This window comes from Manis javanica, chromosome 1, assembly GCF_040802235.1.
Source record: "Manis javanica isolate MJ-LG chromosome 1, MJ_LKY, whole genome shotgun sequence".
Lineage (NCBI taxonomy): Eukaryota > Metazoa > Chordata > Mammalia > Pholidota > Manidae > Manis > Manis javanica.
In genome coordinates, this window is record NC_133156.1 from 120,123,879 (window position 1) to 120,144,774 (window position 20,896).

The following is a 20,896-nucleotide window of genomic DNA, read 5'->3' on the forward strand; positions in this document are numbered from 1 at the left end:
GGACTGCCCCACATGGTAAGAAGGCTTCAGGAACCAAACAGGGTATTAGCCTCCTAATTGAGGAAAACCTCAGAAAATTCATTCTATGGAAGTGAGATTAACAAGAATGCCTATAAAATGCATGACATTAGTCATCGATGGCTATCTTCCCAGAAAACCCATTGTGATGCTTTGTGAACACAGTGCTGGAGAGGGTTTGGGTGCTGACTAACATCTCAGTGTGGACTCCATGACCTTGGACTTGGCAATAGGTCCTTAGATATGACACCAAAAGCGTGAGCGACAAAAGAAAAATAGGTGAACTGAACTTCATCAAAATGAAAAACTTATGTGCAAAGCATATTATCAAGAAATTGAAAAAACCTATAGAATGGGAAAAATATTTTCAGAATTACTTATCTAGCACTCAGAACACATAAAAAAGTCTTGCAACTCAGCAACAGCTCAAAAAATGGGCATATAAATGTTTCTCCAAAGAAGATATACAAATGGTAACTAAGCACACAAAAAGATGCTCAGCTTTGTTAGTCATTAAGGAAATGCCCATAAAAGCCAACATCTTACACCCGCGGGGATGGCTTTAATTTAAAAACCGGAAGTAATAAGCACTGATAAGGCTGTGCAGAAATTGGAATCCTTATACACTGCTGGGGGGGAATATAAAATGACTCTCGTACTGTGGTAAATATTTTGATAGTTCCTCAAAAAGTTAGAATCATATGAACCAGCAATTCCATTCCTACGTTTATATTCTAGAGAACTGAAAGTGGGGACTTAAATACTTGTACACAAATGTTTGGAGCAGCACTATTCACAATAGCCAAAAGGTGAAAGCAACCCAAATGTCCATCAACAGATTAATGAATAAATGGTGACACATACATGGGATAGAACGTTATTCAGCCACAAAAAGGAATGAAGTCCTGATACATGCTACTAATTAGATGAACCTTGAAAACATTAAGCTAAGTGAAAGACGTGTTTTCTTTCTTTCTTTCCTATATGTGATACAAAGGGGTCACACAGATTCCATCTATATGAGATATCCAGAATAGGTGAGTCAGTAGAGAGACAAAGCAGATAGGTGGTTGCTGGGGTTCAAGGAAGGGGGGAATAGGGAGTAACTGTTTATAGTTATGTGGTTTCCAAGTGATGAAATGTTTTGGAACTAGACCGAAGTGATGGTTGTGCAACATTCTGAATGCACTAAATGTCACTGATCTGTTCACCTTAACCATAAAATGATTAATTTGATATGAATTTCATCTCAAAACATTAAAAAAAATGATAAATGTTAAAATAATACAGAAATAAGTCCCTACTATCCTATCAACTCCACTCTCACTCCATTGCCAAGTTTAAATTACGTTTTTCTTGACTTTTTCCGTGCACTTAACATATTGGACTCTGCACTCCATATTTTTTAAGTACATATGTTCCTTTAAAAGAGCTTTAAGGGGGAAGTAAGTCAAAAATTCATTATTTCTGAATGGTAAGGGTAAATGATTTTAATTGTTTTTTACACTTTTCTGAATTTTGTAAATGTTCTTCAGAAAACATGTATTACTTTTAGAATATGTTAGATTTTAAAAGAATATTCCTTTAAATATGCCTGATTCACATCACTATAATCAACCTCATGACACATGACTTAGTTTTCTGAGTCAGTCTACGCCAAAAGGCTGGGCCGCAGTTATCTTTCCCACTGAAAATAAGTTGGCACTCTGATGCTCTAGTTTATGTGGAATGAATTGTTTATCAGCCCCCATTCACTCAAAAAGGTAAAAGAAGTACGTTGGGATTCCTGAACATTCAGAGCCAAAACATGGTGATCCTTTCTATTGTTACTTAAAATTTCTCAGCTCTTTAGTTAAAGGCAACAGCTGTTACTCATCCTTTCCCTAAACCTGCATCAGTTGAGTGAGTCTCCTAAGCCTTCGATGCAAGGGGAGAGAGACGAAAGAACAGGGCCCTCGTGGAAGAGAGTGTCTTGCAATAACCGTGGAGCCAGGGGCGCTGGAGAGAGCTGTGTGCGGGCAAACCCCGCCCTCGTCTCCGAGCGCCGGTGCGGCAGTCTGTTGCCGTCAGCCTCGTACTCTAGATTCAATTCCTGGAGGACAGAGGTTGAGACTGATGCATCTTTGGGTGGACTCGTGTCCCCAGCACTTGGCACAACATCTTACCCCTAGCAGGTTCTGATTCAATTCTCGTCTCCATGAGGCCTCAGGAGTCTACAGGGCGGCCCCTCCCTAACACCTCGACAGGCCCTTCTGGGCATTCCCTTCGCCTGCGGCTGCTTTGCTAACCCCTTTCTGATCCCCGGTCACTCTGCGCTGTACTGGTCTATTCCGTGTGTGTCTCCCGTAGGCTGTGAGCTAAGTAAGGCGGGGACTGAGTCTTATTGGCTGTGAAACCAAGACCTGGAACACACCTGTCACAGTATTGACACCCAGGGACTGGCCGCTGAAAGAATGAGTCAGCTACCAGTATCAACTATTTCTAGAAGCTCTACAAGCTGTGTATAATGGTTTAGGCAAAAGAGGAACTCTTTATATGGACGTATGCCATCAGGGAGTGTGGGGTGACTCAGGTATTCAAGAGACATCAGTCAGAAATAATTTGGTCAAAAGCAATCTAGGACTTCCTTGGGAAATGCCAAGGTCAAGTCAGAGAGATTAAGGGATCTTAGAGGTTATTAAATCCAATCCCACCATTTTTCAGATTAGGAAACATGTTAAAAAAAGGTAAGTGACTTTCCCAAGGCCATACACAAGTCCGGAGCCCAGCTCTCTTTCTATAACACTCCCTTGGAATGTAGCTAAAAAGGGCAGGCTTGGGAATCAGACAGACGGGGATTTAATCAGACTGTCCTCCCACTTTCCTCCACACCCAGTTCCTCTGCCCGGCCCCATACCACCTAAGGAAATAAACCATGGTCTGTCTGTTCATAAGAAGGGAGACTATGCAACCACTGAATCAGATGTTGTTTTTATTTCTACAGCAATGAATATGATTGTTATTACTTAACACTGATGGTAAAAACTCTCACCATATGGTGTATTATTTTATTAAGTGTATATTAAAGTATATTTATTAAAGTATATATATATACAGTATAATTTTCCAGTATATATGGTATACTGATTCCCAATATACTTTAATTAGTATATATAGTATAAATGTTCCTAGTATACATAGTATAATTACACTTTGATAAAAAAATCTCCATTTTTATATCTCTGTTTCTGTCTGTATGTACATAAACACAAGAGACTGGAATAAAATACACCCAAATGCTATAGTTGGAGCCATGTGCCCAGGTTAACCAGAAGTGAGCCTTGGCTCCGTCTCATTGGTCAGGAGAAGCTAGGTTATTTGAAATGGAGTTCAGACCTGAGCCTGGCTTGGTGATTAAGTAGGAGACCCACTCATTTGAAGGGAGGTTTAGTAGGTACTTGTTAGATGCAGCAGAAATTGAGAAAAGAAATCCAAGCAGTGCAGGTGAGGGCAAAGACAGGATTACTTAGCAGAGCAGGCGTGCTTAGCTGAGAAAGGCGGGAAGCAGAAACAAAGACTGATGGAGAGGAAAACAGGTAAATGCATGTATGACCTAAATAAAAGGAGCTGACAGGGTGAGCAGCAGAGTTTGTTCTGAGAGCATAGGGTTTTGTAAGTGGAAAGTCCACAGTAAATAGTTGTTGGATCAGATAATGGGACTTCACTAGGGAAGTGTGCAATGCCAGAAGCTTGGAGTTAAATGCCTGAGATTTTCTGGAGGGCCTGGATTTAGGGCCATAGGTCTGTCTGGGAATCAGGAGCTCCAGCTGGACCTAAACAGTCTTGTGGTACAGATCACCCAGCTCAGCCCAGTTATGTCATGCTTAGATTTTAGCAAGTAAGATGGATCGAGTGAGGTGTGTACATATTGCAGGTGAGAAATCCTAATTCCCAGCTTTTAGCTCCAGGTTATGGAAGAAACCAACAGTCAAACTCTGATTTTTAAGAAGCTATAAAAGTAGCATCTTCGCATGGGCCCTGAGCCTAAAAGAAAACCCAGACCTAAAGGGTATCAGAGAATTGAGTTATTATCAGAACAAAGTCTGTTTTTTATTTCCAAATATCTTTTCACAGACTTTCAAAGGAAGTAGAAAAATTTCACTTCAATAAGAAAACAAATCTCCATTTTTACACCTCTATTTCTGTCTGTCTGTACATAAACACAGGAGACTAGTAGAAAATACATCCAAATGCTACAGTTGGAGATATGCAAATGTCATTTTCATGAATCCATGAACAGAAATTATGTAATTACTAAAAATGTATGCCTATATTCTGTTACAAAGGGAGTACTGCAAAGAATATACACAGGGTGACGAAGGTATAAAGCTTTATGGAATACAGACGGAAACACTGAACTTTATAAACCAGTAGAAACTCTCTCAAACCTAAGAATCTACTTTCAAATTCATTCAAAGGAATATAGTATCCATGAACATTTTAGAGGTTTTGAATTCTTACTGACTTATACAAAAAGTTGATCTATCACAAAATGCCCTCACTGGGGGAATAGCTAATGGCAAGTACTAGTTCTCTATCCATAAATAGCATTCCAGCACTTAGCATATTATCTTGCGGCTAATAGCTTCTCAATGAACACAGTGGAGGGACATCACAACTCATTCTAAGCCAGTGACCAGCCCAGGTCTGTGGTTCCCCATCTGCACCCAGTGAGGCGCAGCAGGGCCTCCCCTGGCGATGGCCACGCACAGTGTATCAGGAAGCTGTACAGGATCAGGGCCATACACAGGCGTACTGATGACTAGTGCACTGATTGGGAAATTGGGGTAAAAGTGTGGCTCATTAAAGTGAGCATTAAGATGAGCAAAGTCAGAAAAAGACAACAACTGCTACTTACCAATTCCAAGTGATAGAGTGACCTACTCACCAATTCTGAGTAATTTCCAAAGACAAAAGACTTGCTTAACTTTTCTCCAAAGCACCCACCACCTCTTTTTTTTTTAGTGTACATGATTTTTTTTCTTTACTGTTCTTCCCTCTTACCTTCACTCTGGTAAGTTCTCAAGGACAGCAATGCCAAGAGGAAAGTTGTCTGAAGGACCACCAAGAGAGCCATAGGTTCTGGTTTTCTGAAAAAGATAAGTTACAAAGAAGGGAAATTTTACTTATTTGAGCTCTGAACGGGTTTCACTGAGGCAACTGTGGTAGATAGGGATATTAAAGGCTCTTGATTCTTCTGTCCTCCTTACATCCATACTCCTTGTCACCTAAGTTTGGAGTTACCCGCCCCCACAGAATAAAAGTATATTTCCCTGTTCCACGTGACTTGCTTTGGCCCATGGGTGAGGCAGAAGTGATGGTGTGCTAGCTTGGAGCCTAGATCTCAGGAGACCTTGCGTATTTCTGCTTGTCTTCTTGTGTTTCCTCCGTTGGCATGACGGGACCATTTCCCGGCCACCCTGTGGTGCCCAGGAGGAGAAGAAGCAATGCAGGAAGCATGACTGTCATCTCGGCTGCTCCAGCTGGGACCACCTAGCTCAGTGGGCACTAGCCACACCACTGCCAAGTGTGGCTGACCCCAGAGGCGGGAACAATAAATGCTTACCGCCATGGGCCACTGGGGCTGTGTGGCAATAGGTAGGTGGTCAGCGGATTTCCTCAAACCAAGCAAAGGTGTATGTAGAAAGTAAAAGCAGAGAAACAAAGGTAAATATAATAGACGGGCCACAGTCTCAGAAGAGCTAAATTTGAATTATTTGTAGGAAAGTCATCTCTACTCTTCTCCCATTAAAATGTCATCTAGGAAAAATGACCACATTCTACCTAAAGAGAAAATCAGTGTTTCATTGTTAAAAGAATTTCCGGTTTTCCTTGTCTTAGATGGGGGTTGTAAACTGCAGGGCAAAGAGTGTCACTGATTCATCAAGTCCTTTGACCACGGGGCAATCCGAGGGCACGCAGAATGGGCCAGCATGACCTCAAGAAGGTTAATATGTTCTTAATTTAATAATAAGTGTGTTAGTCAGGGGAAACACTGAATTTCACTTCTCTACTTCAAACTCTGACTCATCACAGAGAAAAGCAACGAAATAATTCAAAGTCAAGTTTTGCCTCTGTCTAGCCACCTAGACTTCATCAAAAGCCAGAAATTCAGTAAACCATATCATCCATTCTCACTGTCCACACCCTCTGTTGATTTAAGTCGTATTTTACATGTAAATCAAACAACAGTGAAGACAGGAAGAGGGTAAACCAAGCCATTAAATTACTCTAGGGTGGTTGAACCTGCTTATATATGAGCCCGACTACAAGTAAAAGCACAAATCTGCAAAGGACAGGTTTTATTTCTATTCCTTCAAGCACTGCTTTCTATTACTTCTCTTCTTGGCAACAGACCATTCATACCTCTCTAAAATCTCTACTTACAACTTCAAATAGGTTCCTATACAACTGAATATCAAAGCCAGAGGGGGCAGCTAATTCAAGAGAAAAGAGTTTTTGCTCAAAACCAAAGGGGAGGCAAAGAAAAATGTCAGCATGTGATATTCACTGCGCATCTGAAATATCCTTCCAATCCTGGTCTATGGGCACAGGATCTCATTCTCCTTGTCTTTACATCACCTGAGGAATGCAAGGTGCCACCATTGGAAGGAAATCTCATCCCATAAATTTAAAAGCAGATGATTCAGGAGGCAATAGGTACATTGTCCCGGTCCTTATATGAGGGCTAAATGTTACTAAAATGTTCAATGTTTCTAAATGTTTGTAAAAATTTGGAGTCCTAGTAAATCAGGTCTTTTACATGCCACAAAAATTAAACAAGTCACTGGGGCAGAGAAACTTCAAACTAAAAGTTAGAAGCCACTGCCAATTAAGAGTAACCAGAAATTAAAGGATAAAAGTTGTCATATAACCAAAATGAGAAGTGAGTGTTTACAAGTATCTCTCAGGCCCAGGTCTCACAGGCAAGTCTGAATCAGCAGGACAGTTTTGTGTGGAAGCCCTGCTTCTCCCCAGCGTCTCACAGCGTCAGGCTGTGAATCTGAGAGAGCACCTTCAGCAGCTGCTCAGATTGAGTGTTTCTCCTCTCATCAGTTGCAATGTGCAGTTTTGCACCTACTGGATAGGTGGTAACTGTCCCATTACTGTTGCTGCCTGCCCAGCAGCAAAGTGGTTATTTCGAGTGGTGTGACTGGTCAGCCACCATCCCGATGTTTCAGGCTGCAGACCACCTCAGGACCACATGCAGAAGAACTTCGAGTCCTAGCTATTGTCTGAAACCTTCTGGTAAAAATCAATGACATTCATTAAAACTTGCAGAACGGGAGTCAGTAGATGGAAGCACATCCATGGAGCCCCCTGCAGAAAGTGCCACAGGAACAGCTCCCCTGATGGCGCAGAGCCTAGCCTGATGCTAAAGAGGAAAACACACACACACCAAGGGCTAAGCTAGCAGCTTCCAAGCCCCGGTGACTGCACAACCCATGTGGTCCCCCCGCCACACCTCCTACAGAAATCCTTGTCCTCTTCCCAGTGCACCAGCTGTTTCCTGGGGAGCCCCCAACCGGCACAGTGAAAAACCTGGGGGTGAGAAAGTGCAGTATGCAAAGCTCCAGAGGCGGGAGAGTGCTTGGCACACATACAGAAGAACAAGGGGTCGGGTATGGAGTGAACAAGGAGGTGAGTGCCAGGAGGTGAAATCCGAGGGCACACAGACACCGAGAGCAGGCAAGGAAGGCATTCTCGAAACTTTGGCTTCTGCTCTGAGCTGGATGGGAGTCCCTAGGCAGTTCTAGGCAGAGCAGTAACATGGGCTCTCTTACTCTGAACAGGAAAGACCCTGTAAGGAGATGAGGTTGAAGGAGGCAAGCAGGGCAGGCGGGAGGGAAGTTAGGAGGTTAGGCAACTGTTCAGGGAGAGTGATGCCCATGCTGACCAGGGGAAGGGCACCTGAAGTGCAAACAGTGGTGCAATTCCAGAGATTTTTGAAAGAGAGCCGGCAGGGCGTGAGGGGTGGTGACAAAGGGAGACATCTCTGATGGCTCCAAGAATTTGGCCTGAGCCCCTGGAAGAAGGGAATTGCCACTGCCACTAGTGAAGAATGGCATGTAGTGGGAAGAAGAGATGTAGTGGGCTGCATGAGGGGCTCAGTCTGTGGCATGACAAATTTGAGATGCTTCTGTGATATCCAAGCAGAGCTAGGGAGACCCCTGCTGATTCGTCAGCTCTGCTAAGGGAGGATAGCAGAGGAAATGGAGTTCGTGGGAGGGGTCTTGGCTGGGGGATGGAGTCAGGCGAGCTCGAGGCACACGTACAGTATTTAGAGCCACAGGACTGGATGGCCCTGAGAGGGAGCACGGATATAAGAGGGAGATGGGTGCACGCAGCTCTGGGGTGCTCCACACCCTGTACTCCACCTGCTTATGCAGATCCAAAGGAAAATCCAGGATTAGGACAGGTGTTCCTACGTCACCTCAAGGATCAGAGCTGCCAGTCCAGGCTGGGCTGCTGAGCTTCTTCAGAGTCAGCCAGCTACTGGCGCGGGCACCTCACTGGCACTCACCACTCTCCCAGCAGGGTTGGGTTTTCCTCCGCAGCTGGAAAGGCCGCCCCACCACTCATTCATTCAACAGGCTTTCCCTCTGCAACTTCCAGCACTGCCACTTCCAGTTCCCAGCAGGAAAAGGAAGTTAGGGAAGTACGAAGAAGAGCTCAGAAAGGAAAGATTATTTTCCCGGCTCATCCACAGGCCTTGGCCTTTTCCCCAAATGTCTTTCTCTCTCTCTTCCCAGCATTCCCAGCCAGATTGAGCAGCCTGGGGTCACACCTGGACCTTACTCCCGCTGTCTAGCAGCCCCAGGACAGAGGTACTACCCAGTAAGTATCTGGTAAATGAATAAAAATTTGTACCAATTTTCTCATTCTCTCTTTTCAATTTTATTTTAAAGGAAACAGATTCCTTTTCAGGCCCTTCTACTTTTTCTGTTGCCAAATATTGCCTTATTCATAGTCTTCCACTGGCATTCCTTCTCTGGGTGGAAAAAGGAAGGAAAGAAAAGAAAAATTACCCACTCATGTCATAGAACTTCTCATTCAAATCTTGTCCCTTGGCCAAAGGCAGATGACTTTGTGTATCCTTCAGTATAAATACCACATGTGTAACAAAACAACTTCTGAAAAGGTTTGCCCTTTTCCCCAGCACTTCTTGTTCTGTCATTACTAAAATATTTATTCCAGGGATGTTTCCCCACCACAAATTATTCCCATGAGAAGCAGCTTAATCAGTCATTTGCTTCCTAAGAACTTGGGTGTACTGCCAAACTCTTCAAAACTGGCTGGGTGCCCCGATGATGTCATATGCAAATACAATTTTAAAGAAAGAAGCTGTTCATCTGGGACGCGTGCTCTCGGGCGTGTGCACTTGGTGAGAGAGCTCTGGGTGGCAGTGCAAAGAACGTAATGCCGCTTCCTGGAGGTTCCCCATATTTCTTGGATTTCTTTTTTTTTTTTCATGAGCACTGCTTTTTGCCTGTGGAGTCCCTTTGAAAGGGCCTCCACCATTACAGCACAGGACTGAGGACCTACAGGTTTTCACTCCAGTTCTACCACCCTTCCTCCTCAAGTGTCCGTGGCTGGGAGATGTGCCCATGGAAGTTTCTGGCACGTCTTCCCTTCTAAACCTACCCAGGTAAGTATTTCTACCAGCTGTGTCAGGTCAATCCTGATTTACGAGACTGAACTGGTTCACGCACAACTGATTTTCTTTTTTTTTAAGCCATGTTCAGTTAAAGGTCCTTGGAATTTGGACCCCAGCTAGGATTAAAGCTAAGTCTCTAAGTGGTAAGTGAAGCCAAAGAAAGGAATGGAAAACATAGATCCAAAAGATAGGTAAGAATGTAATATATGTTAAAGGTGATGTTTTAAATTTTTTGAGAAAAGATACATTACCCCCTCTCCCCCAAATGGTACTGGAACAACAGCCTAGACATTTGTGCGAAAAGAAAGCTGTAATAGCTAAGTGCATAGGCTCTGACGTGAGACTACTTAGTGTCGAATGCCTACTCTGACACTTAATGACCATGGACAAGTTACTTAACCCATGTAAGTTTCAATTTCCTTTTCTGTAAAATGAGAATAAAGAACCAACCTCATAGAACTGGCATGGGGATTAAATAACATTATGAGAACCTACAAACAGAAAACCCAATTAATGTTAACTTTTTATCATTATTACTGTTCCCTCACTCCCTCCAACAAAATTAATTGCAGGTGCACAGAGATATAAATGCAAGAAATAACATTAAAATTACAAGAATAAGATGGGTGAATATTTATATAATTTGTTTTAGCATATGAAACCTGGAAGCAATAAAGAAAAGATTGCTACATTGATTAACTGAACATTAAAAAAAAACTAGTGCTAATATTGATCCAACAACCCACTGGGAGCAATAGTTTTAATAGTTATGGCAGAGAATTATTATTGCTAATATATAAGGAGCTCTTAGAAATCAATAAAAAATAGACAACCCTGTAGAAAAGCTGGCAAATTACATGAATATGTAATTCACAAAAAAACAAACACCAATAACCAGAAAAGAAAAAAATGGACAATATCACTAATAAAATACATGCAAATTAAAACTATGTATGTCTGTTATGTGTGTCTGTGTGGTATCCACCTGGTAAAGCCTGAAAAGGTATTAAATCCTAACACTCCTCAGAGTTTGAAGAAATAGGTATTGTTACTCTCTGATGGTGAAAAAGCACAAGTTTACCAAGGTTGTTTTGGCAATATCTATTAAAATCTCAATGTGTAGTGTATTCCCTTTAATCCAGAAATTCTATTTCTGGAATTCTATCCCATAGATAGTATGCTTGTATATTTATGTAAATGTGTGCCTATACAAACAAATTATATATTTAAATAATATTCATTGTAGCATTGTTAATACTGAGGGAAAGAAATGAAATCCAAATATCCATCAAAAGGAATTAGAAAGTTTAAGTATTCTATAGAGGAATACTATGAAACTGTCAAAAAGGATGAAATAGACCTATTTGCTGATAGGGAAGAATGTCTAAAAATACTGTGTGACAAAACAAGTTTCAAAATAGTATGCACATAATACCACTTCTGGAAGGGAAGTGTGGTGACCACGTAGCTATGGCACTGAGAGGTCCCTTTACAAGGGCCTGTCTTGGGGGCTTAGACAGGCAGCCTCTACACCTTTGGATCTGCTGCACATTCACACCTGAGCCCAGAGTTCCCCCAGGCTGCTCCCAGACAATGGTCAAGACAAGCCTTTTCTGCCTGACATGGGACTCCTCTAGTGGGCAACCTTTGATTTGAAGTGTCCCCTCTGGCCTGGCCAAAACATTCTCAGAACTGCAGTGTAGCTGGAAGAGCTCTTCCCTCGCCACCTTCCTCCTTGCCTGTCTACTTCCATAGGTGTAGGACTGAATCGGGTTTGCAGAGCTCCTCTGACATCCCGGTACCCTTTTCCCTTCCCAAGAGCTTCCCCCCAAATCTACTGCATATCTATTTCTGCTTTGCTATCTCCTATTCAAAGGATCCAAATATGGTCCCAAAGACACCCAACTACTAACAGTTAGGTATTTATAGCTGGGAGGGGGTAAGGGAGGTGGGCAGGATAAAGGGAATTATGGTTAATTATCTCAAGTTATGTAATTCTGCAGCACAATGCATCATTTAAAATGTGTGTTTTAATATATTTACATGTGCAAGTAGTGGCAATTCCACTACTTCCACATTTGAGCCATGTACCCCCAACAAGTTTAAACAAGCTGATAGTGTTTTACGATTCAAATCCAGTCCAGAGCTGTAAAACAGACCTGAAAACAGGTTGGTATTTTTTAGGTACTAGATCAGCCTATGAGGTTATCTTATGCTTCTGTACAAAAATGTGATCTCTCAGCTCCTGAGAGAGCTACAAGCATATAAAAAGTGTGTTTCCAAATACAGAAAGCAACCAATATCCTGGGTAGAAAAACATACAATCATTCCCTTCTGTCAGACGGGCACACTAAGGTATGTCTAGTTAACATGTTCAAAGTCCCTTCTGAGGGTGATTGAGAGAAGAGAGAAGTGACCAAGATACAATGAAACCATGCCCTGCAGGGTAACAGTCACAGACGATTCATATTTTCCAGAGAACTGGAAGCCTCCAAGCCCCCATCAGGGCCTCCCCAGAAACCTTCTAGATCCAGGCAAAACCAGTCATGTTGTGAGAGCATGTGCAAGATAGGTTTGTTTGCTCAGGCACTGACCTTTTTGGTGAGAAAGGGTGTCCCAGATCAGCATGCAACTCATTACCTGATATACAAAACCCAGCTATCATAGGGAATCAGAGGATGTGCCAACCACTGTGGGACGGAGAAGCCTGAGTAGCAATTTCCCAACTTCACCATGCTCCTTGCAAAAGCCCCTCTTGCTGATGAGCACACGGATTTGAGCTAGCCTCCCATTTCCTTGCTCAGTCATACTGCAGTAAAATTCTTTGCTTTTGTAAAGGCCAGTGTCCTGTGTTTGGCTTACAGTGAACTTCGGGCAGTGGACTTTGGTTACAATAACACCATGTGGGAAAATATACTCACATGACAACATAGCATCTGTTGATATACGTCTTCTTAAGAGTCAGCGCATGCTGCATGGTCACACAGTAGACCTCACTCTGTGTTTTCCAAGAGTTCTTTTATCTTACGTTTTTCCAAGTGTTCCTAAGTCTTACAATTTCTATTTGCTAAGACACTTGTAATTGCGTCTTTCAGTTGACTTTAGATTTCATACTCAGACTGGATATATCTTATGTGATTGTCTTCATCTTAAGACAACAGTTTTAAATAATCCAGTTAACTGCCTTAATGATTTTGATCTAAGAATAGAACTTGGTGTTATATTTAGTGCTCTCATTAAAAAAAAAGGTGGGGGAAAGATGAGAGGAAAGAAATACAACTGTAATTTAATTCTTTAGCATATACATTTGACCTTTGAACAACATGGGTTTGAAACACACAGGTTCACTTTTAAGCGGATTTTTTCAATAAATACACTGGAAATTTTTTGGAGATCAGTGACAATTTGGAAAAACATTTTCTTTTCTCTAGCTTACTTAATTGTAAGAATACATTCATAATACACATAACATAAAAAATATGTGTGAATTGACTGTTTTTGTTGTCAGTGAGGCTTCTGGTCAACAGGAGGTTATTAATAGTTATGTTTTGGAGGAACCAAGAGTTATAAGAGGATTTTCAACTGTGTAAGGTTGGCACCCCAACCTCTGTGTTGTTCAGAAGTCAACTGTAAATGTAAGAAAGCAATTTACAAGTCCTGTCGATCACATTTATCCCAATAGCAAATAGTATCACTAGCAGCTTAATTTTAAACACCAGTGAATGACTATTATACTCAAGGTGTGGACAGAGGGGCAGCAGCACTGACATTACCCAGGAGCTTGTTAGAAATGCAAAAATCTCAGAACACACCTTAGATCTATTGAATAAAAATCTGCACTTAAACAAAGATCTCCACGTAATTCACATGCATATTGAAGAGTGAGCAGCACACCTATATGCAATATTTATTACATATTTTTTGTCTCCAAGAATACTAATGATAAACAAAGAAAAAGATTATTTGTTTTCTTTGATAAAGCACACTGCAGAGCCCATACTAGGATACAAAGGTCAGTATTAAATTATCCCAGCTAGCATGTATTGGATACTGTCTACCAGGTGCTTTGTTATGCGATTTACATACATTTATTAATGGAATCTTCACAACAGCCCTATGAAAAATGTTATATTATCCCCATACACAGATAAAGAAATGAAAGCTAAGAAAGGTTACAAGTAACTTTGACATAGGTTGACATAGTTAATTCAGAACTCGAAACCAGATAGGTCACTCCCCAAAGTGTTGCTCTTTAGCACATTACATTGCTTCCTCCATGCTTTGAGTTCTTACCACAACGAACATTAATGCAGAAAAAATTACTATCAGTTATAAACCTAAAAACATCTTATGAAAAATTTCAACAGTATTTATTAAACTTGACAAGCTAAAGTTTATACAAAAGAGAAAATGTATGAAATCATTTCTAAAAAAATTTTTTAAGTACAAATATATACTACTAAATATTTAAAAAATACTAGAATAGAATCCTGAAACAGACCCTTATATAAAGAGGAATTTAATCTACTATAAAAACAGAATTTCAAGTGAGTTGGAAAAAAAGTTGATTAAATGGTATGGGATTAACTGTCTAAAACTTTAGAAAAAAAGTTGTTACACCCTTCTCTTTCATCTTTTACAAAAATCTGATATTTTAAAGAGCTAAGTGTAAAAATCCAAATGAAAATAAACAAAGAAAATAAGATAATTTAAAAACTAACTTTTAGGAGAAAAAGACCTTCCTAAGCTAGCCAAAGCACAAAAATCATGAGATTGCAAAGTTGATAACAGTTTAAACAGTTAAAACTTTTGTGCAGCAAAAGGTAGTTAAAAGCAAAAGCTTTTATGAATAGAAAGCAAAAATGCGATATACACTACAATGGAATATTAATCTGAAAAGGAAAAGAAAATTCTGATACCTGTTACAACATGGATGAGCCTAAAGTACACTTTGCTAAATGTAAAATCGTAAAATGATAAATCATAAAATGACAAATCCTATATATTCTCCATTTATAAGAGGTACCTGGAGTAGTCAAATTCAAACAGAAAGTAGTCAATTTCATTAAGAAATTGCCAGGGACTGGAGAGGGGCAGGAATGAGGAGTTAGTGTTTAATGGGCACAGAGCTTCAGTTTTGCAAGATGAGTTGTGGAGACAGATGATGGCAGTGGTTGCCCAACAATACATCCAACAGTGTGCTTAACCCTGACCAGTATACTCCAAGATGGTTGAAGTGGTAAATGTTTATATTATGTATTTAACCACATTAAAAACACTGGAGAGAAAAAAAGCATTATACTAGGAGAAATATTTGCATCATCTGTAACAGACAAGGATTAAGATCCTGAACAGGTATAGAGTTTCTGCAATAAACAGGGATAGGAAAAAGCGACTCAATAGAAAAACAGGAGTGAAGGAGCCCAGTCAGACCGCAGAGCTGGCTGTAGTGGCGCTGAAATCCCAGAGCCCAGGGCTTTGCCTCTGACTCCAGGGAGTCCTTTCTTGATAGCCCTTGGCCTGTCCTTCATCTGCCTACCCATTGTGCCTGCTTGCCAGCCTGCCCTGTGGGGGGAGGCACAGTGCTAGATACCACCAAAAACACTTATGAGCTATAAATATTTACAGATGTTAAATCGCAGTAATCAGAAAAATGCAACTTAAATGACACATTGGATTTCACTCATTTACTGGATTTGAACATTAAAATTAAAAAAGATAATAGCTGATGTCAGGAAGAATGAGGGTAACATTCTCATGCACTGAGTTTAAATTAGTAACTGGGGTGGGTTGCAACTGTGCAATTTGAGAGGTTGTGTCTATCAAGTTGAAAAATGGACACACCCTTTGACACTCCTAGGATTCTATTCCACAGAAATATTCAGGGTTAAGCACAAAGATAAACACACAGTCTTCCCTGAAGCACTATTGGCTAATGCTGAATAATTTTAAACCCAAATGTCCATCAATAAGGGAAAGCATGGATAAATTATATTTCTACTTTAGAATAACATGTAGCCATTAAGAAAAAATGTACAGACATGGGAAAATCTCTAAGACGTGGTAGGTGGAAAAAATAAGCTGCACAATGTAGAGTAAAATCTCATTTACATATGCATATATATATATACATATTATGCAAATGAATAGAAAATGAAAAAAATCTTACCTTCCCTCTTCTGAGAGGGAGTAAGAGTGAAGATGGTACTTCTACATTTCATTCCATATACTTCTTTACTGTTTGAATGAGAATGTATTCAATTACTATTTGTATTATTTTTAAAACAAAAATAAGAGACAGACAATCTGGAGTAAATAAATGCTGAAAACCCAGAAGAACTAAAATGAGAAGGACAAGGCTGTGAATCAAGGACACTGCTGCTGGAAAAGGACCTCTCACTTTGTGTAGCTACAAAGAAGCCTACTTGGTGGGAGAGGCATTTCCCATAATACTTTATTTAGTTATATTTCCCCATTTCATATATTTTTTTAAGTCAAAGAGAACTTCCTTCTCCAGGGAAGAGGAGAGCCAGGGCTTACTGTTTCTGTAACTGAGCTAGATAACACTAAGATTTCCTTCTATTCAAACCAACAGTGCCTTAGCCCAGTTCCCACAAGGAAACACACTCCTTCCTCTTAAGCATATTACCACTGATGCCTCTTTCAAAACTGTAATAGTCATCCTGATTGGTTCTTTTCTCAGGATAAAAGGGTTATAAGAAACATCAGGGACTCCAGAACACCTCTGTGCACCCCTGTAAGTGTTCCTGGTCTTTCAGGTTAAAAAGGTAGAAAGAGGGAGACCCAGTGTGTAAGTAAGCATTCTCCTCAATGTGGCTCAAGACACTCTTAAGGTGGCTCTGATACAAAAGGCTTAGACATGTTTGCTGAGTAGCAGGAGACAGACCAGGAAAAAGATGTAAATCATAAGGAGGCAAGTTACAGCTGAGAATTAGCTCTGTCCAGCAATGCGTTAGGTGGTGAGCTCCCTGCCACTGGAGGCATTTTAACTACTGAATGCTAGCAGGTGGGACATCAAATTGAGCAGATTCTGAATAGATGACTAAGTTTGGAGTCTAGTACTTTGAAATGCTCCAATAATGATTCTGAGGCTCACCTAAGTTAGGGAATCCTTGGCCATTCTGACTGGGGGCCTTCAGCCTCAAGGGTCTCTGAGTGCATTTTTAAAGCAGCTCAAGAGACAAAACAGGACATAATGAAGCAACACCTCAGAGTTGCTCCAGAAAGGGCCTGAGAGTTTGGGGCACAACATAGTGGTTGTAAGCACTCCAAAGCCAAATCCTGTCACCTACTAGCTGTGTGACCATAGACAAATTGTTTAACATCTCTGGGCTTCGTTTTCTTCACTAACAAAATGAGAATGACAAAACTACCACCTCCTTCCTTAATGAAGCTTAAATGAGCTGGCATATATGTAAAGTACTTAGGCTAGTGCCTGGTTCACAGAAAGTATAAACCATTACTATTTTGCAGAGGAAGAAAGTGAGCCCAGTCCCAAAGTCAGTTTTAGACCTGGGAATAAGATCCAAAGTTTCTTTCCTTTGAGCTCAAATTAAATACGCCGCATCCTATTGTGCCCTCTGCCTACATCAACAATCTCCTCACTCCTCTTGAGTTGGAGAACAAGCTCATTCACAGTGTCTTCAAGCGTGTCGGTTAAGCAGCCCTTCTCGGTGGTATCTAGCACTGTGCCTCCCCCCACAGGGCAGGCAGGCAAGCAGGCACGATGGGTAGGCAGATGAAGGACAGGCCAAGGGCTATCAAGAAAGGACTCACTGGAGTCAGGGGCAAAGCCCTGGGCTCTGGGATTTCAGCGCCACTACAGCCAGCTCTGCGATCTGACTGGGCTCCTTCACTCCTAGGTTTGCCTATAAAAGGGTTGGGGAGGTTACAAACCCAAGGATCCCGCCGCCGAAAGTGCCAACTCGAGATGCTGCCATTCATGCTGCAGGAGAGACAGACGTACGCCCCGGCGCCGAAGAACCACCGGGTTTTCTCGTCCATGTGGGAGCGCCTCCCACTTGTACATGTAAACAGAGCCCGGGTGGAGGGAGATCGCCAACTCCACCCCGAAAGAAGTGACTGGCAGGTGGCGGCTAAGGGTGCGGGGTAGGGGGGCTGCAGACAAGAGTCAGCTACTGCGGCGTGTTTTGAGAGAGAGGCAGAGGCAGACGTGGATCCAATGGGAATTTAAATGCAACGAACATGCCCCGACGACGGAAGAGTGCGCTCTGGAAAGAGTTACTCTTAGTGTTACGCACCAGGTAGGTGGGCCACAGGCGAGGACCCCTCAGCACCGTCCCGCAGCAGATGGAACCCCGAGCCAAAGCAAACGAGGGGCAGGGGAGGCAGGCGGCCGCGCTTCGGTACGCTTCCATCTGGGAAGAGGCTGCAAAGGGGTCCGAGTGCCGCGGCGCCACCCGCGGGAAAAGCAGCGGAGGCAGCGGCGGGCAGCCTACGACCGCGCGCGGGGCTACTCACCCCGGCGGAGGGCTCCGCGAGCCGGCCCGGTCCTCGGCGCGCGCGGGCCGCGGGTGCGGACGTGCAGAGGCGGCCGGCCGGCTGTGAATCAGCTGCGGGGCGAGCGCCCAGGGGCGGGAGTTACGGGAAGGCCGCGGGGGAGGGCAGGGGGCCGAGGGCTTTTGCAATTTCCCGTCTGGCCGCGCACTCCTGGCCCTCCCGGGACCCACAGGAATTCGCCTCCCTCCGGTCCCTGGGGAAAGGGACGGGGCCCGGGGGTGCGGCCGGACTGGGCGGGCGGCGCCCGTGGCAAGGAAGTGGGAGAGGCCTGGGCAGGACCCGCGCGGGCGGGAAACGGCGCGCGCCGCTGCCCCGCGAGGCCGAGGGCCCGGGAGCGGGTGGGCCCGGGAGCGGGTATCCCCGCGCGGCCGCTCGTGGGCCCGACCTGGGGACGCAGCCCCGGGGCTCCCCGGCAGAAAATCTTCAGGCGAAAGACCAGCGCTCCAGCCAGACTTCGCACTGTTTCCATTCGGCGTTCAGAGCGACAGAAACGTGTCCGAACGCGAGTTCTAGGATCCAGGCTCTCATTCCTGCCCAGAAACGCCCGGTCAGGCACAGCCTCATCCGCAGGGACAGGTCTGAAGCCCTCGTTTCAGGGAGCCATGTGTGCTGCCCCGGGGACTAATTGCCCTCTTAAAAAATGCCGTCCAGTATCCGAAATGCATATTTCAAGTACAGGCCCTTTGGGATACATATTGGCCCTCTCTCTGCAGTTGTGTGATGGACTACCACCGAGAGCTGTCTGGACTTGGGCGCCGCTGTGACCCTCTCCCTAACACCGCCGCCGGCGTGGCAGTCCCTGCCGACCCTGGGAGGAGCGCGCGGGGCCCCAGTGTCCGGAGGTCTCGCCAGGACGCCTGCCCGACGAGGCTTGCTTTGCTGGCCTTGCGCCTGGTCAGTTAAACCCGTTCTGATTCGCGTTTGGGGGTCCTGGGAAGTATCACAAATGGCAGACGGGGGGTGCGTGGTGCGGGGTACGGGGAGGAATCCAGAATGATCAAGACGAATCACGCACGAGAATCAAAGCTTCGAATCACTTCCTGAATTGACTGCGTGGCTCAAAATGATGTCACCATCAGCCCAAATGTTACTTTTATGTTGGTTCACATTTTTTTGCCCCTCCCCAGTGTCATCCCATGGAAATAATTTTTATTAGGCCTAAATACGCTTAATACCTAATGGTGCCATGAAGACCATTATGCATAGTAAATATTTGATGCTGATGAGGAAAAGGTACTTTTGTTTAAACATGTAGGGTCCTTTGCTACACCTCTCCTTACTTGAAGAGTCCATTAGTTTTGCCATTCGCATGGCTATGGAAACTGTCCAACCAGGTCTGGAAGGGTTGGAAAGGCTTTTTCCGATTCTGTATTTCACTGAATGAAAAAACGTTAATTTCTTCTTTATAGAAGCAGTTCAAAGGGTTTCTCTTAGACAAGATGGGAAATTAAAAATTACTTTGAGTATGAGGAATTTCTAGAAAGTGAGTCTTAACTATTGTGCACACCTGTTACAATTGAAGGAAACTAAGGTGCAAAAAATTCAGTGTTGTTGGTTTGAAACCTTGGGTGTTCCCCCAGTGATATTTGAAATTGGTCCCCATACACGGAGCAAGGAGAGGCTGTAGAAAGACACAGGCCACTCCAGGTTTGTAGGTGGCAGGTTTAATAAGCAAGGGAACTTACATACCACGCTTGTCTGCAGGGGCAAGTTGAGTAGATCTCTACACTCATGGGCCAGAAACTTAGGAGTTTATATAGAGACTTTAGGTTCAGTCACATATTCAGTCCAGATGGCCTCAATAACACATTACTCTCTCAAGGATGCATCCTTGAAAATGGCTCCAGTTGTGGAAACAGTGGGGCAAACATACATTCCAAGGATGAGGATGGAGTAAGGAGCCTCTAATTGCCTGGGTCCAATTCATGGATCAATGGGAGGTCACGTCCTCTCAATGACCTCTTCCAATAGATGCCCATATAAAATTCATGTATTTTGTGCACCATTCTAATTTCTTAAATGTATCCCTCTTTCTAGAGTTGCTATAGCACCTGTAAATTTGTGATCATACCCTTACGGTGGTGTACTAGGTTGAATAATGTCCTCCAAAAATTCACCTCCTCCCAGGACCTCAGAATATGACTCTGTTTGGAAAAACTTTTTGCAGATTTAATAAAGTTGAGATGAGTTCCTGGATTAATCCAATGACTGCTGTTCTTATAGGAAGAGGGAAATTTGGACACAGACACCTAGGAGGAATGCCATGTGACTACTCAGAGGTTGGCTTATTCCAGAATGCCAAGGATTGCTGGTAACCAGCAGAAGCTAGGAGAAAGGTACAGAACAGATTTGTGTCTCTGAGACCTTCAGGAACTAACCCTGCCAACACCTTGATTGCAGACTTCAGGGCTCCAGAACTGTGAGAGAATATGTTTCTATTGTTTTAAGCTATTAACTTTGTGATAATTTGTTATAGGACCCCTAACAAACTGATACATAGGTATGTATGTGATACATATGCCAAAGGTTAGCTTTTTATAGTAGCCTGAAAACAGTTACATCGAAAAAGATGGAAAATACCAGTGGCTTACTAAGCTAAGAGCTGAAACACCCTTCCTTGCTTAGCATTGACAAGATTAT

The 20,896-nt window shown here is 43.0% G+C and overlaps 1 protein-coding gene across 12 annotated transcripts in view; it reads right to left on the reverse strand.

Moving 5' to 3' along the window:
* OSMR (oncostatin M receptor) overlaps positions 1-18,353 on the reverse strand; it is a 66,429-nt gene extending 48,076 nt beyond the window's left edge. For 6 of the 12 annotated variants that reach the window (XR_012131514.1, XR_012131513.1, XR_012131523.1 and 3 more), the window contains exons 1-2: positions 17,633-17,763; positions 5,062-5,147 (exon numbers count right to left, since the gene is read on the reverse strand). Coding sequence is in view for 9 of the 12 variants with exons in the window: in XM_017667579.3 (XP_017523068.1) it covers positions 5,062-5,147; positions 17,633-17,676 (130 nt within the window). In the remaining 3 variants the exon portion in view is untranslated. The other 6 variants (XM_037002374.2, XM_017667583.3, XM_017667581.3 and 3 more) reach the window with 6 other exon arrangements.
* Between the last annotated feature and the right edge of the window lie 2,543 nt (positions 18,354-20,896).